The 12,874-nt window shown below is 41.2% G+C and overlaps 1 protein-coding gene across 1 annotated transcript; it reads left to right on the top strand.

Annotated features, from left to right (window-relative positions):
• Positions 1 to 1,255: 1,255 nt before the first annotated feature.
• On the top strand, positions 1,256 to 5,641 carry rbm15b (RNA binding motif protein 15B). Its single transcript, XM_088636647.1, has one exon. It carries the CDS (start codon positions 1,502 to 1,504, stop codon positions 4,007 to 4,009), a length of 2,508 nt encoding a protein of 835 aa, XP_088492773.1. The 5' UTR covers positions 1,256 to 1,501; the 3' UTR covers positions 4,010 to 5,641.
• Positions 5,642 to 12,874: the final 7,233 nt, after the last annotated feature.

The following is a 12,874-nucleotide window of genomic DNA, read 5'->3' as shown; positions in this document are numbered from 1 at the left end:
CAAAGTTTTTTATCTCCAGGGAAATTTGTTTTATGAACAATACAATAGAAACAGACAAACATTAACAAAAAATACACAACTCCAGTACAGCAGTGTTTCAGTAGATCAGTTATTTTACACTATTTAAAAGGTTGCAGAGTGAAGTCTTTTACTGTTATACTTGGAGAAAACTGTAAAAAGCTTTTAAATGCACTTTTTTTAGAGCTTTGAATGAAACAGCTACCAGTGTTTGACATTACATGTATTAAATTAATGATATACAATACAAATACTACAAATACTAATATATCAGTAAATTATTGTTTTGATTACTGTCTCACAGGAAATTACAGAATTACAAGAAATTTAGTGGATAAATCCGTTTTCAATAAACTTTAAAAATACTGCGCAAATATTTTTTATTAACAATTGTGTGACATTTTGAATAGACTGGCAGTGTTTTCTATTGCTATTGCACACGTGTCGTGCACATTCACCTGTTAATATAAGCTGTTTTGACAAATGGACAGCAGTCACATTTGGTATTTTTGAAAGGTAACACGCATATGGTTTAAGCAAGCACTATTATAATGCAACATACAGTACCATGTTATTTCCACGGCACGGTATCTTTGTTGTACTCCTAACATATGCTGGTGTTTCAAAACACACGTTAATGAATCTTTGTACTTTTTAATCCCGAAGAACGTTCACTATTAAAGTTTCTTAAATTCACCTTATGAAATCCTCAGAAAATACAAAAACATTTCACTACTAAACGTAGACCGAAATACATCTTTATGATATCAAATATTATTTTGTCTCGCATCATTTTATTTTTTTATGTCGAGGCGACCGACGTCATCCATTTCTCACGATAAACAGATACATTACAGAAAAACATTTATCAGTAGATAAAGTTACTCTTGAACAGACATATATATATATTTAAATTACCCCTCAAGCATAATCATTTCTTGAATTTCATTATAGCACTGAAGATATTACATCTTACCCATTGAGACGTTTGCCAAAAAATAATTTAACGTAGTCTATAGAAAAGTAAACGTAAATTTAATTTACAAATGGCAGGCTCCTTTAGTGCAATAACTTTCTGCGTAATATATTTATTGAAATGTGTTCCGAAATGACCCGAGGTGCAAAACCTGTCCACATTACCGCACACATCCATTTCCCCTGTCACATGATGGGGGTGGCGTGTGATGTCATGGCAACTTTCCCCGGCAGCGTCGACGCCAGCTCCTCCCACCGGCGGAGCGCGCACATTCCTTTTGTCCAAGATGGCCGGTGAGGTGCAGGATCACTGATGCTGATTTGTTTTTAATTTTTATATTTTTTTAGTCTAAATGAATGCATTTGCCTAGTATATAATTTAAGTGTTTTTTAAAAATATATTTTTTTTTCGTGCGCGTTGCATTTTAATAAACGGAGTAAGGAGCTTAAGAAACCGATTTTCGGGAGGGCACACAAAAAAAGTTTGAACATCATTTAAAAAAAAACCATGAAGAGACAGGCCGAGCGGGACTCCAGTCCTGCAAGAGCTACAGCCAAACGGATCAGGGAGAGAGATCGGGACCGAGAGGGCAGTCGGAGAGAAGATGGCCAAGCGCCGCCTCTTTCTGCTCTAATCTCTGAGAGCAGAAATTATCACAAACATCAGGCCCGCAGCCGGAGCAGAGAGAGAGAAAAACCCAGAGTTAGAGAGGACCGCGGTACGGCTGATTTGCACCACCGACAGCATCATCATGACCTCGGGCTTAATAGCCGCCCCCCTCTCCGGACTACAGCTGCCCTCCCCAAGAGCAAAGTGGCCGCTGACGTGATTCTGAGTGGGGGTCGAGGAGGCAGTAGTTTGGAATACAAGACTTTGCTCATCAGTAATTTAGGCTCCCAGCTCTCGGATGAGCATGTGGAGGACGGGCTTTTCCACGAGTTTAAAAAGTTTGGAGACGTCAGCATCAAACTTTCCCACACACCGGAGCTTGGACGGATCGCTTATGTGAATTTCAGGCATCCCGAGGACGCCAAGGAAGCCAGGCATGCGAAAGGCAGGTTAGTGCTTTACGATCGGCCGCTTAAAGTTGAGCCTGTTTATCCAAGAAGGCGGAGCTGCACTCCCCCAGAAGTGGGCTACGTGCCTGTGCATGGCAGCTATCAGTACAGACAGAGGTCCTTGTCTCCAGGGGCTAGCAACGTCAGAGAGCCCAGACCAAGGCATTATGCAGTGGATGGACTCGGGCTGAGCAGAGAAAGGGAAAGGGCTCTAGACTATTATAGCATGTTTGATGAAAGGGGGCGATCTTACACATACCAGCTGCCTGAAGAGGATTTAATGCCTGAAGATGATCAAAGGGCGACAAGGAACTTGTTTATTGGCAACTTGGACCATAATGTATCAGAGGGTGAGCTGAGAAGGGGGTTTGAAAAATACGGGATCATTGAGGAGGTGGTGATTAAGCGGCCGGCTCGTGGTCAGGGGGGTGCCTACGCCTTTCTTAAATTCCAGAACTTGGACATGGCCCACCGGGCCAAGGTAGCTATGTCGGGCCGAGTCATCGGCCGGAACCCTGTGAAAATCGGCTACGGCAAAGCTAACCCCACCACCCGGCTTTGGGTGGGGGGTCTAGGTCCCAGTACGTCTCTAGCAGCCCTGGCCAGGGAGTTTGACCGCTTTGGCAGCATTCGGACTATTGATTACGTGAAGGGCGACAGCTTTGCGTACATCCAGTATGAGAGCCTGGACGCCGCGCAGGCCGCCTGCGCCCAGATGCGTGGATTTCCCCTGGGGGGTCCGGACAGGAGGCTCCGAGTTGATTTCGCCAAAGCCGAGGAGACCCGGAGCTACCCTCAGCAGTACCAGCCTCCGGTCCCTCTGCCAGTTCACTACGACCTCCTCCCAGACAGCTATGGCCGGCACCGGAGCCTGGAGCGAGACCTGAGGGCGCGAGACCGGACGCCGCCTCACGCGCTCTTTGCTGAGCGGGAACGGGAGAGGGCTTTCCCGGACAGGGACTGGACCAGCCCTTCGAAGAGCCTGGACCGCCGCAACAACTTGGACGGCTTCGGCAGGGGCCGGGCACGCAGTCGCAGCCGGGAGCGCTGGGCAGGGGAGCGGGATGTCGAGCGGGCCCCCGGCAAAACGTGGGAGGAGCGCCGGAAGCGCAGGAGCCTGTCCAGCGAGCGTCCCCTTGAGGACCGGGGGCGCCTCAAAATCCAGGGCGGGGGGACGTCTCCTGACCGCAGCCCCGACAAGAGCAGTCGTAGGCCCTCCGATCCGGCGGCGGAGGCCCAGGACCGGGGAAGCTCCACTCCCGATGGGAGCCGTCACTCGTCGGCCGAGGACAGGCCTTCCCAGGACGAGCCCCCGCTGAACAAAAAGAAAGAAGCGGAACAGCCGGAGCGCAACCACCGGACCAGTGACGGCGAGCAGGAGTCCAGAGCAGAGGAGCCCAAATCCGAGACCAAAAAGCCCAACACCCTTTCTGAATTCGCCCAGACCCTGCCGGAGGCGTGGCGCGGCTCCCTGGTGCTCAAAAACAGCTGCTTCCCCACCAATATGCACCTCCTGGAAGGCGGTTCGGGGATCCTCAACGTCCTCCTGAAAGACCACGCCACGGGCGGAAAAATCAGCCAGCTGAAGATCGCCCAGCGCTTGCGGCTGGACCAGCCCAAACTGGACGAGGTGACTCGCCGCATCAAGCAGGGCGTCCCGGATGGCTATGCAGTGCTGCTTGCGGTTCAGGGTCCCCTCGACAAAGACGCGCCTCCCCCAGAGCCTGGACTGCAGAGACGCTTGCTCCGAAATTTAGTCACCTACCTCAGGAATAAGCAGGCAGCCGGAGTGATTGGTTTACCTTTAGGAGGACCTAAGGACCGCGATTTCACCGGGATGTTGTACGCTTTTCCTCCCTGCGAATTCTCCCAGCAGTACCTCCACGCAGCCCTGAGGACTTTGGGCAAGTTGGAAGAGGAGCATCTAGTTGTTGTAATCGTCAGAGACTCTGCTTAAAGTCGTTTTTGTAGTGTCAAAGAACCAAGGACTGACTACAGGTTTTTAAAGAGCTGAAAAGCGCAGCTGGTTTCTTTTGTGAGAGAGTAGGGAAATGGAAGTGCTGCTACATTTTGTGAAACACGAATGAATGGGGGTGGGAGAGGGATTGTAGGTAACAGGAAAAAATGAAATTTTACAAACTGACCAAGGTATTTTAAAAAATAAATTGAATTAACTCTACATTCTATTAGTAAAGTGTTAGCATTTCAGTTTCCTCATTGTTTTATGATTGAAAACTATTCCAGGAGGTTGAACTACTTGTACTTCTTTACAACGTTAAACTTATTTTAAATATCTTATGCAGGATTTGTGCAGTTGTTTCTGTGATCCAGTTTAATGGATACATTTCAGTGGCTTCAGGAAGAAATGATTTGCCAGAAGTGATTATTGTCTGAAAGTATTTTTTATTTCCCCGTAAGCATCACAGTCCTTTTGACAGAATTTCGTTCTTGGCAGTACTAATGTTATCTACCATACAGGAGGTTTTGTTTTGGTTATTCTAGAAATACATCCGGAAAAACAAAATAAAAAAGGTAGAGGGCAGAGGGTAGACTGTCTTCAGTTAAGATTGTAGCCTATTTCTGCCAAGTCTCTTTAGCAGTGCTCAATCTGCTGATTTGTTTTTTTACACAAACCAGGAGACGCACTTAGAGCATTGCACATTTTGATTTACTAGGTGCAAGATCAATTAATTTGTGTCTAATATTGAACTTTTAGAAGTGACAAGGTGCTCTTTGGATTAAGATCCTGGACTGTGTGCGGATCCCTGAGACTGTTTTGGATGTACTACTTAAGACCATGCTGTTCAGTCTCTTTCCTGTGGGTGAATAACACCTGTTGTCCTTTTCTACTTAGTACACTAAAAATCTCGTCCATGAATACTAATGAGAATTTGTGCTTTGTTAGTTTGTGCCCTACTTGCTGCATTCTTAAAACGGGCAAGGCTCACGAACTAGGATCAGTACAGTCTTAATTTATGTAAAAGAACTGTTAAACTTCAATGAATATGTATCTATTTTTTAAACCAGCTGCTCATGACTTAAAGGGGGGCCTTCGTTGTTTTTATTTTTTTTAATGCTTTGTTATATTTTTGGGGGGCCATTGTATGTAACCATATTTTTTTAAGTCAACAGATATTTTACTATTTCCCACCTTTTGCTGACTATGAAGAAAGGATAAATATGTCCTGACAGTTGATGAGAAATATTGGTTGCGTAAATCAGATGTCACAAGCGGACTCCTGTTTCTTCACTACAATGCTGTGAGGTAAATACTTAGAACCTCTCCAGGAAAAAAAGGAACTGTCAGAAGAAGCTATTGCCAATTGTGAAGTGTTGTTTTAGTCTTGAAGACAAACCATTTTCCGTTAAGTGACTTGCATGGAAGAGACTCTGTAGTCTCTTGTACCATGTCGACTTGTGCTGTTGTGAATTTTTTAATGAGTGAATGCTTTCATAAGCACACTTTTTTTTTCCTTATGCTTTTATAAAAGAGTGGAATCCTTTGTAAAGCAAAGACAGTACTGTTTTTTTTCTTTTACCTATGTATGATGTATGAAATAGTGTCAGTAAAAAATGTGCCCTGTTCCAATTTCACTTTCTCTTTATTTTAGTAATGATTAGGTATTATGTTTGACGTTCAGCCATTGTTGGCTGCTTACCAATGTACGTGTTTGATCAGAACATGAACTGTTTGATCTGACCATTCCTTTGGTCTTCACTGTCTTGCAAATGGGTTTTTTTTACGTCTGGCATACAATATAAATAAACATATGCAATATAGCTATGTGGCACAATCCACTTTTTAGTACAAAAAACATTTTAAAAGTCCTGTCTGTGTCATTTTGAAAGATCTTGGTTATGTACACCAAGTGTTACATTTAGTGTGGTCACATTTTACGAATCTGGGTGTCCCTAGCCAGACAACAATTTTAGTTTCTTCTTAAGTATTTCTTTCTGATGTCCCACTTAATTGTTCTATAATGCCAATGCTTAAAGGTCGTTATAGTTGAATGAAAGTGTTGATTTATCCCCAAAAAAACACCCCCATTTGTATAGCTGTGTATTGCATTGTCTGAATAAGAGGGTGGTGGGTTCAAATCTCAGGTGGGCTCTTGATCATGGTGGCTCATTCATATTGTTCCAGGAATTAAATGGGTCTTCAGGTCATCCTTGTAGATGATAATTTATTGAAATAAAGGAATTAAAGTAATGTTTACTCATGTAAATCAACTCAGATCAACCCTGGTTGTGTGGGGCAGATGTCTCCTCTGACCAAGCTCTTAATCAAAGGTCGGTTGCTTTCATTTTTCTATTTTAGGTGTGGTTTTAAATCTTGTTTCGGATCAGTTGATCAGGGTTTGTGATTGCTATCAGTCTTGTGTCAATTCCTGAATTTCAGCTCACCCCTCATTCAGGAGTATTAAGTGGAAACAATTAGACATAAGCAAGAAGCAAAATTAAATACTCTATGATTTCTACCTCTGATCATCATTGATCATAGATAAATAAAAAAGTAATGCAGCAACATGTTAATTAAGTTGAGGAAAGACTGCGAAGTTATGGAAATGATATACTTTAGTGTATTATTGAAAGCAAGGACTGCAGGCAGAAAACAAAATCAAGCAATTACATTTATCATCCTTGGAGATGAAGGACTCAGCTGGGGTGAGTCCAGGGGTCTCCTAGAACCAGGGTTCACAGCCACCAATGTTAATAACTGATGGTTTGCATACAAAGGTGGGATAAAAAGCAAGACAAATATGCAAAGAGATAGGTACAAAGTGTGCATTAGAAAGAGAGGTGGGTGGGATTTGTAAATTCATTACTTGTAGTATCTTAGCAATTATCCACTGCACTGATCCTCTGGGTTATGGTGGAGCTCTTGTTGAAATCAATCCGTTGCTTAATTGGGAGAAGGTAAATGCTTTTCAGAGCTCTGTGCATTGAATGTTTAAGGTTATCTATACAATCTAAAAAAAATCGCTATCCAGGACCTGACAACAGATGTAAATATAAAATAGCTGTAGGAAGCTTTGGGCATACAGTATTAGTGGCTATGAGAAGTTATTTCATTCTGATTCATCACACTGAGAATACTCTGTACAATCTGATCTCCTCTTGCATAATTTCTTAACTAAGGTGCATGGCAGTTGCATACGGGAATAATTAAGAAACGTGCACGGGTAACACTTCGTGTACAGTATGAAATCTGTGAGCTCGGGAAATGCAACATCCTTTATTTTAAAAAAATTCCGACTTGCGCTTGAATACATGAATCGCCTGAAATTGCAACAAGCTGCCAGGGGTGACTAGAGGTTTTCATAATGGAATTTGGTTTCCCGTTTCCTGTCAGTGACGAGCCAAAAAAATGCGAATATTTACACAGGTATTTGCTTTTTTGGCACTTTGCTGTCAACGCTTTGAAAATGCAGGGAAAGGCGAGCTATTTTAAGAGTGCTTCAAATTCTGCCGTGGCGAGTCCGGAGCTGTCATCCTGCGGATAATTGAATGTGCGTCGTCCCTCTTAATTAGACTGAGATTTGCAGCTGCGCACTTCTTTTCTAACGATCTCCAGCTGCAGTCTTCAGCTGAGTTATTGCATTCTCCGATTAATGCGCATTGATGGTAAAACGCCAGTTAGAAGACCCAAGAAAGGTTAAAGAACGGGGAAAAAACTTTCGTACAAGCATTTGCACTAATTGTACAATTAGGTTGAAAGCTTAAAACAAATTTGCACGCTCGGGTGTGTTCGAAATACGCAATATTGTATTTGAGTACACCAATAATTTAACGTTTAATTTGGGATTTGCTGTTGCCACATTAAAGAGTAGCGCTTTATTTTAACTCGAGTAATTTGCCGGTGCATCAGGTGGGTATTCAAATATTATGTGTTTTGTTACTACACTGCATTTGTCTGCGTTTTATCCAGTACCTACGGTACCATAACATTAATAGCCTCAGTTTGGAATTATTTTCAAAAAGAAGCGAAATTGCAGAAGTACGCATTTGAGGACTGATCAGAAAAATTGTCGGTGTAAGCAAGAGATGGGCTAGAACTTCGAAACTGGGCTTTTAAATCTTAAGTGCTATTCGGTCTAGGAAGTATAATACAGATATACACGTGTGTACAGAGAATTTAAGATCTAGCAATGCCAATTCAGTCCACTCACATGTACTGTATTGCTCTTTGAGTGTAGCTTTAACTCCAAAGACCTATAAAATTGAAGAGGTGCCCTCTGTACATTAAGGTTTGCTGAATAAAATTTAACAACTGTTCTAGACGAAGAATATTTAAGGTAATGCGTGACAAGCCATCAACTTTTTGTAGATAAAATGCTGATTTCGCAGAGTGTTCCAACTGGGGAATTACTGGGGGAAAAAAAGATATTCAAACTGATAAACCTTTTGAATTTTTTGTAAGAGACGCATTAAATGTTTTAATTGTTATAATGTTATAATTTCCCTCTAAGCTACACGAGTTTTTAATTTTTAAACGATTTGTTAAAAGCCGTCCGAGCTTTTTGAATTGCATTCTATTTCCTGCTGACTAGAAAGCGAGTTATCAGGCAATTCTTGGATATATTTTGGATATATACTCTTGGATGAGTATTAAACTGATTAAGTCATTTCATTTTTTAGTATACAGTAGGTTGACTTTTATTAGCAATCTTTATCTGATAGCTGATTGCTTTTAGAATATGCAAGCACTTTTGACTAAATAGGAACTTAACTGTAAGAGCAAATGCTTCATCTTCAGCGTTTTGCGACATCTGGATGTACAGTATAAAGTATGAAATCTTATAAAGTATGAATAGGCGATTTTCATAAACGCGATACGGCCGAATTAAGGGAAAAACTTAATGAAACATATGGTAAAACAAATTCGTTGTCTCATTTTTATTTCCCATACAAATATACGTTTTTATTTTACAACCTTATAATTCAGCTTCTTCGGTTAATATAAGGAAATTAGAAAACACTTAACGTCTCTACTGCTTCACTCTTACCACTTGATGTCAGTATAACACAGACAGGCGATTAACGTCTGCTTTTCTGTAGACGTGTAGCGTGATGATGAAGTATACTGAACATTGCTTTTCTGCTTTCTCCTATATCTGGGTTTTTTATTTTTCTTCCGGATGACACACTGCTTTTGAAGAATAAAAGCCACTGATTACTTTTTAGTATCTCCTTTAATATATATATATAAGAATCAGAACTGTAGGTCAACGAATCCAGTGTAAGTACATTTGTTATCATGCTCCTCCGTTTCTGCGACTCTTGGAGAGCAATTTGGAATGACCAGTTAAACCCAACATGAGCATCTGGGGAAAATCCATGAACATGCAAACTCCACAGGATCCAACAGCTTGTCACTCTGGGGCTGTGAGGCTGCAGTGCTAACTGCCATGCTTCTTATTTGTATTATAAATAAGGCCAGCAGCCATGTCACCCTGCAACTCACAACTGGCAACCCACTGAAGCTAAGCAGGTGTGAGCCTGGTCAGTACCTGGATGGGAGACCTCCTGGGAAAAACTAAGGTTGCTGCTGGAAGAGGTGTTAGTGGGGCCAGCAGGGGGCGCTCACCCTGTGGTCCACGTGGGTCCTAATGCCCCAGTATAGTGATGGGGACACTATACTGTAAACAGGTGCCGTCCTTCGGATGAGATGTAAAACCGAGGTCCTGACTCTCTGTGGTCATTAAAAATCCCAGGGCGTTTCTCGAAAAGAGTAGGGGTGTAACCCCGGCGTCCTGGCCAAATTTCCTATTGGCCTTAACCAATCATGGCCTCCTAATAATCCCCCTCTATGAATTGGCTTCATTACTCTCTGCTCTCCTCCCCACTAATAGCTGATGTGTGGTGAGCGTTCTGGCGCACTATGGCTGCCGTCGCATCATCCAGGTGGATGCTGCACATTGGTGGTGGTGGAGGGGAGACCCCATTACCTGTAAAGCGCTTTGAGTGGAGTGTCCAGAAAAGCGCTATATAAGTGTAAGCAATTATTATTTTTATTATTATATACATATTGCAGTATGAGTATTCTAGGGTAAAACTATGTCACCGTGTTGCTCTACAGTGGCCATTTAGCATTTGTAAACGTAAACTATTAATCCAGCTGTTTTGTATGTCCCACCTATTTAAGCATGATCATTGACCAGATTAGACATTCTACTTACATATCCATCACATTTTGCAATACAGAAACTAAATGTCTACTGTTGTCAGTTCTGCTTGACCTCTGAAAAGCGGAAATCTTCACCACCCTAGCTCTCGTTTTTCAATGACAGGTGATATTTAGCGCCATACAGTAGCTCTCATTTGGCAATGACAGGTGAACTTTTAAAAATGTTTGTTCTGACGAAGTACATAATCCACTTATTTTCATTTCAAATAGACTTTATATTATTTCAAATAGTACTTACCAGGTAAAAGAGACTTTCTGATAATGGAAGGATGTATTATTCTTCTAAGATTTGTTTATAAGACTATACATGTATGTCCAGATGATTTAAGTGTGTAGCATTCCAGCAAAGTCATTGGAAAGTTATTTTATGTAATTAACCTATATTTAATTTGGTAGCATGACATAAAAGGTTTATTTTTAAACACTTTCCAATTACAACACTTATAGAAGAGCAGCTCATGGCATGTCTCCAGCATGCTGTGCAATTATACTTAATACATGTTTAGAAAGTATCCATTAAAAGGTATAGCTTGACTTTTTCCTACCCATCTCTAATTGTGTTTTTTTAATCAAGGATTAAACCACCTCTGCCTTTTTTTCTCTCCTTCCTCTGATTGACATAACACTTAATTGATTTAGCTGTTTGTGTATAAGAAGACAACGAAGGCTGCAAAAATGTTTAGTGTAGTTTTTATTAAGGTTTCCATAGCTCACCCTATGAGGGGATATTGTTCAGTTTCTGTCAAGTGCAACAAGCATCAACCAAAGTAAGCCACTTTGCTTTTGAAGTCTGACATGAAAGCACTAATTGAAGTCTTTCATTCTGACAATGAAGAGATTTAGCTACAGGTTCTGTTCATCTGTTCCATTGCATCTTTATTATTATTTTATGCGGACATCCTATAAAGAGGGACTTTTAATTATGTGATTGTGCTCATGTCCTTTAAAAAAAGTGCCTTAGCAGAATAGAATGAACAGTTCCCAAATTAGACATTTTATGTTCATCACCAATCAAAGTAATGTAAGATGACAAAGTGTATGCCACTGCATCTTTGACTGCCTGTTCCTTCTCAAGTAGTATGCGGTATTTTAACAAAATTGGGAATCAAAGTATTTTTCTAGGACTGTACCCACAGTAGGGAGCAGTATAGGTACTGTATGTGCAGGGCGTGTGTATTTGTGAAATTGTTGATCTCAATCAGTTGATCACTATGATCCCATAGGTTATAAATAGAACAAATCTGTGAACCCAGACAAAACTACCAAGAGTTTCAACTCTTTGACGTTGACAAGCAATCCATAATAACAGCCCTGCCAAATAATAGGTTTTGTGCTTTGTAATTAGTTAAGATAAAGTTAGTACACTATTATATATCCACACTTACAGTAGCTGGTGAGAAGAAATGTGTATTTCTGATGTCTCCATGTGTGACAGCTGTAAAGCTTTATACTGTTGTATTCCTCAGCGCAGACCTAGTGTGGACTCTGATACATTTGAGCCGGTAACCACAATTCCAGAATCTGTTGTGGTTCTATATTATGGTTCCAACCTCAAAACTCATAGGTTGCTCTGACACTCTCCGAGATATCTGTGCTTCTCAGTGCTGGTGAGTGCCATGGAGTACAAAGACTTGTATTTCATTGCTCATAACTGACACAATGCAAGTGACCTTTACAATTTGTTCATCAGTGTTTTTTAATAGGTAGCATGATTAGTCATATCATAGCTGTTGTGCCTGCATATTATCCTATAGATTGGTCATGTGAGCAGTGTGTGGGGAGGATACACTGTCTGCAGGTGGGTTAAAGGAAGTAATTACACTTTTGTATTATAAAAGTGGCATTTTATTTATTAGAAATAAATGAAGCATTCAAAATATCAAAACCTGGTGAAACTGAAACCCACCGATCAGTGTTTTCCACAGAGTATGTAATGAAAAACTTGAGAGAAGCTGGTTTGGGGTTTTAGGGAGATAAACCTGTGATTGACCTGATTTTAACTTGTACAGACGTCTGTATTTTGATATTCCTGAATATCACTTTGCATTTGTTAAGAACATTATCCATCTATAGCTGAGTGAAAGGTTTTGTGCCTGATGCTTCTTTTCTCTACATTATTTTAGACTACATACTGTTGTAGAACTATAATAGAACCCGCCCACACACACACACAGACACATAGCAAGTAACATGTGACAAGGCACATTTAAACACAAAACATTGCCCCTCCCAGTTTTTCAGGTCCAACCAATCACGATCCTGTTTGGAACTATTTGAAACTGAAACAAGCAGAGGCCTGTAACACTGACAACACAAGACTCACATGCTCCTGATCAAGATTGTTCTGGTAAGAGAGAACATTAGCTGGGCATACAGTATGTCTGTCCCTTGAATCAATATTGGATGCAAGTAAAAAATAGGCAACCACCCATCCCAGTTTTTACCAGTTTCTGAAGCAAACAGAATATTTTTTCAGTGTCTGATTGAATTGCACAACAAAGCTGTCTGCCCTAGGATGCCAGGTATTACTTCACAAAGCTTTAATACTTATACGTTGGTAAGTTTATGTAGAAGACCTGACATAATGCTTGTGCCCTGGTCAGTTATCAATTCTTCCCGAATGCCTGTCCTTGA

The sequence above is a fragment of the Lepisosteus platostomus genome, chromosome 6, assembly GCF_059453375.1.
Source record: "Lepisosteus platostomus isolate fLepPlt1 chromosome 6, fLepPlt1.hap1, whole genome shotgun sequence".
Lineage (NCBI taxonomy): Eukaryota > Metazoa > Chordata > Actinopteri > Semionotiformes > Lepisosteidae > Lepisosteus > Lepisosteus platostomus.
The sequence above is the reverse complement of the archived record's forward strand: the minus strand, read 5'-3'. Positions and strand labels throughout refer to the sequence as shown.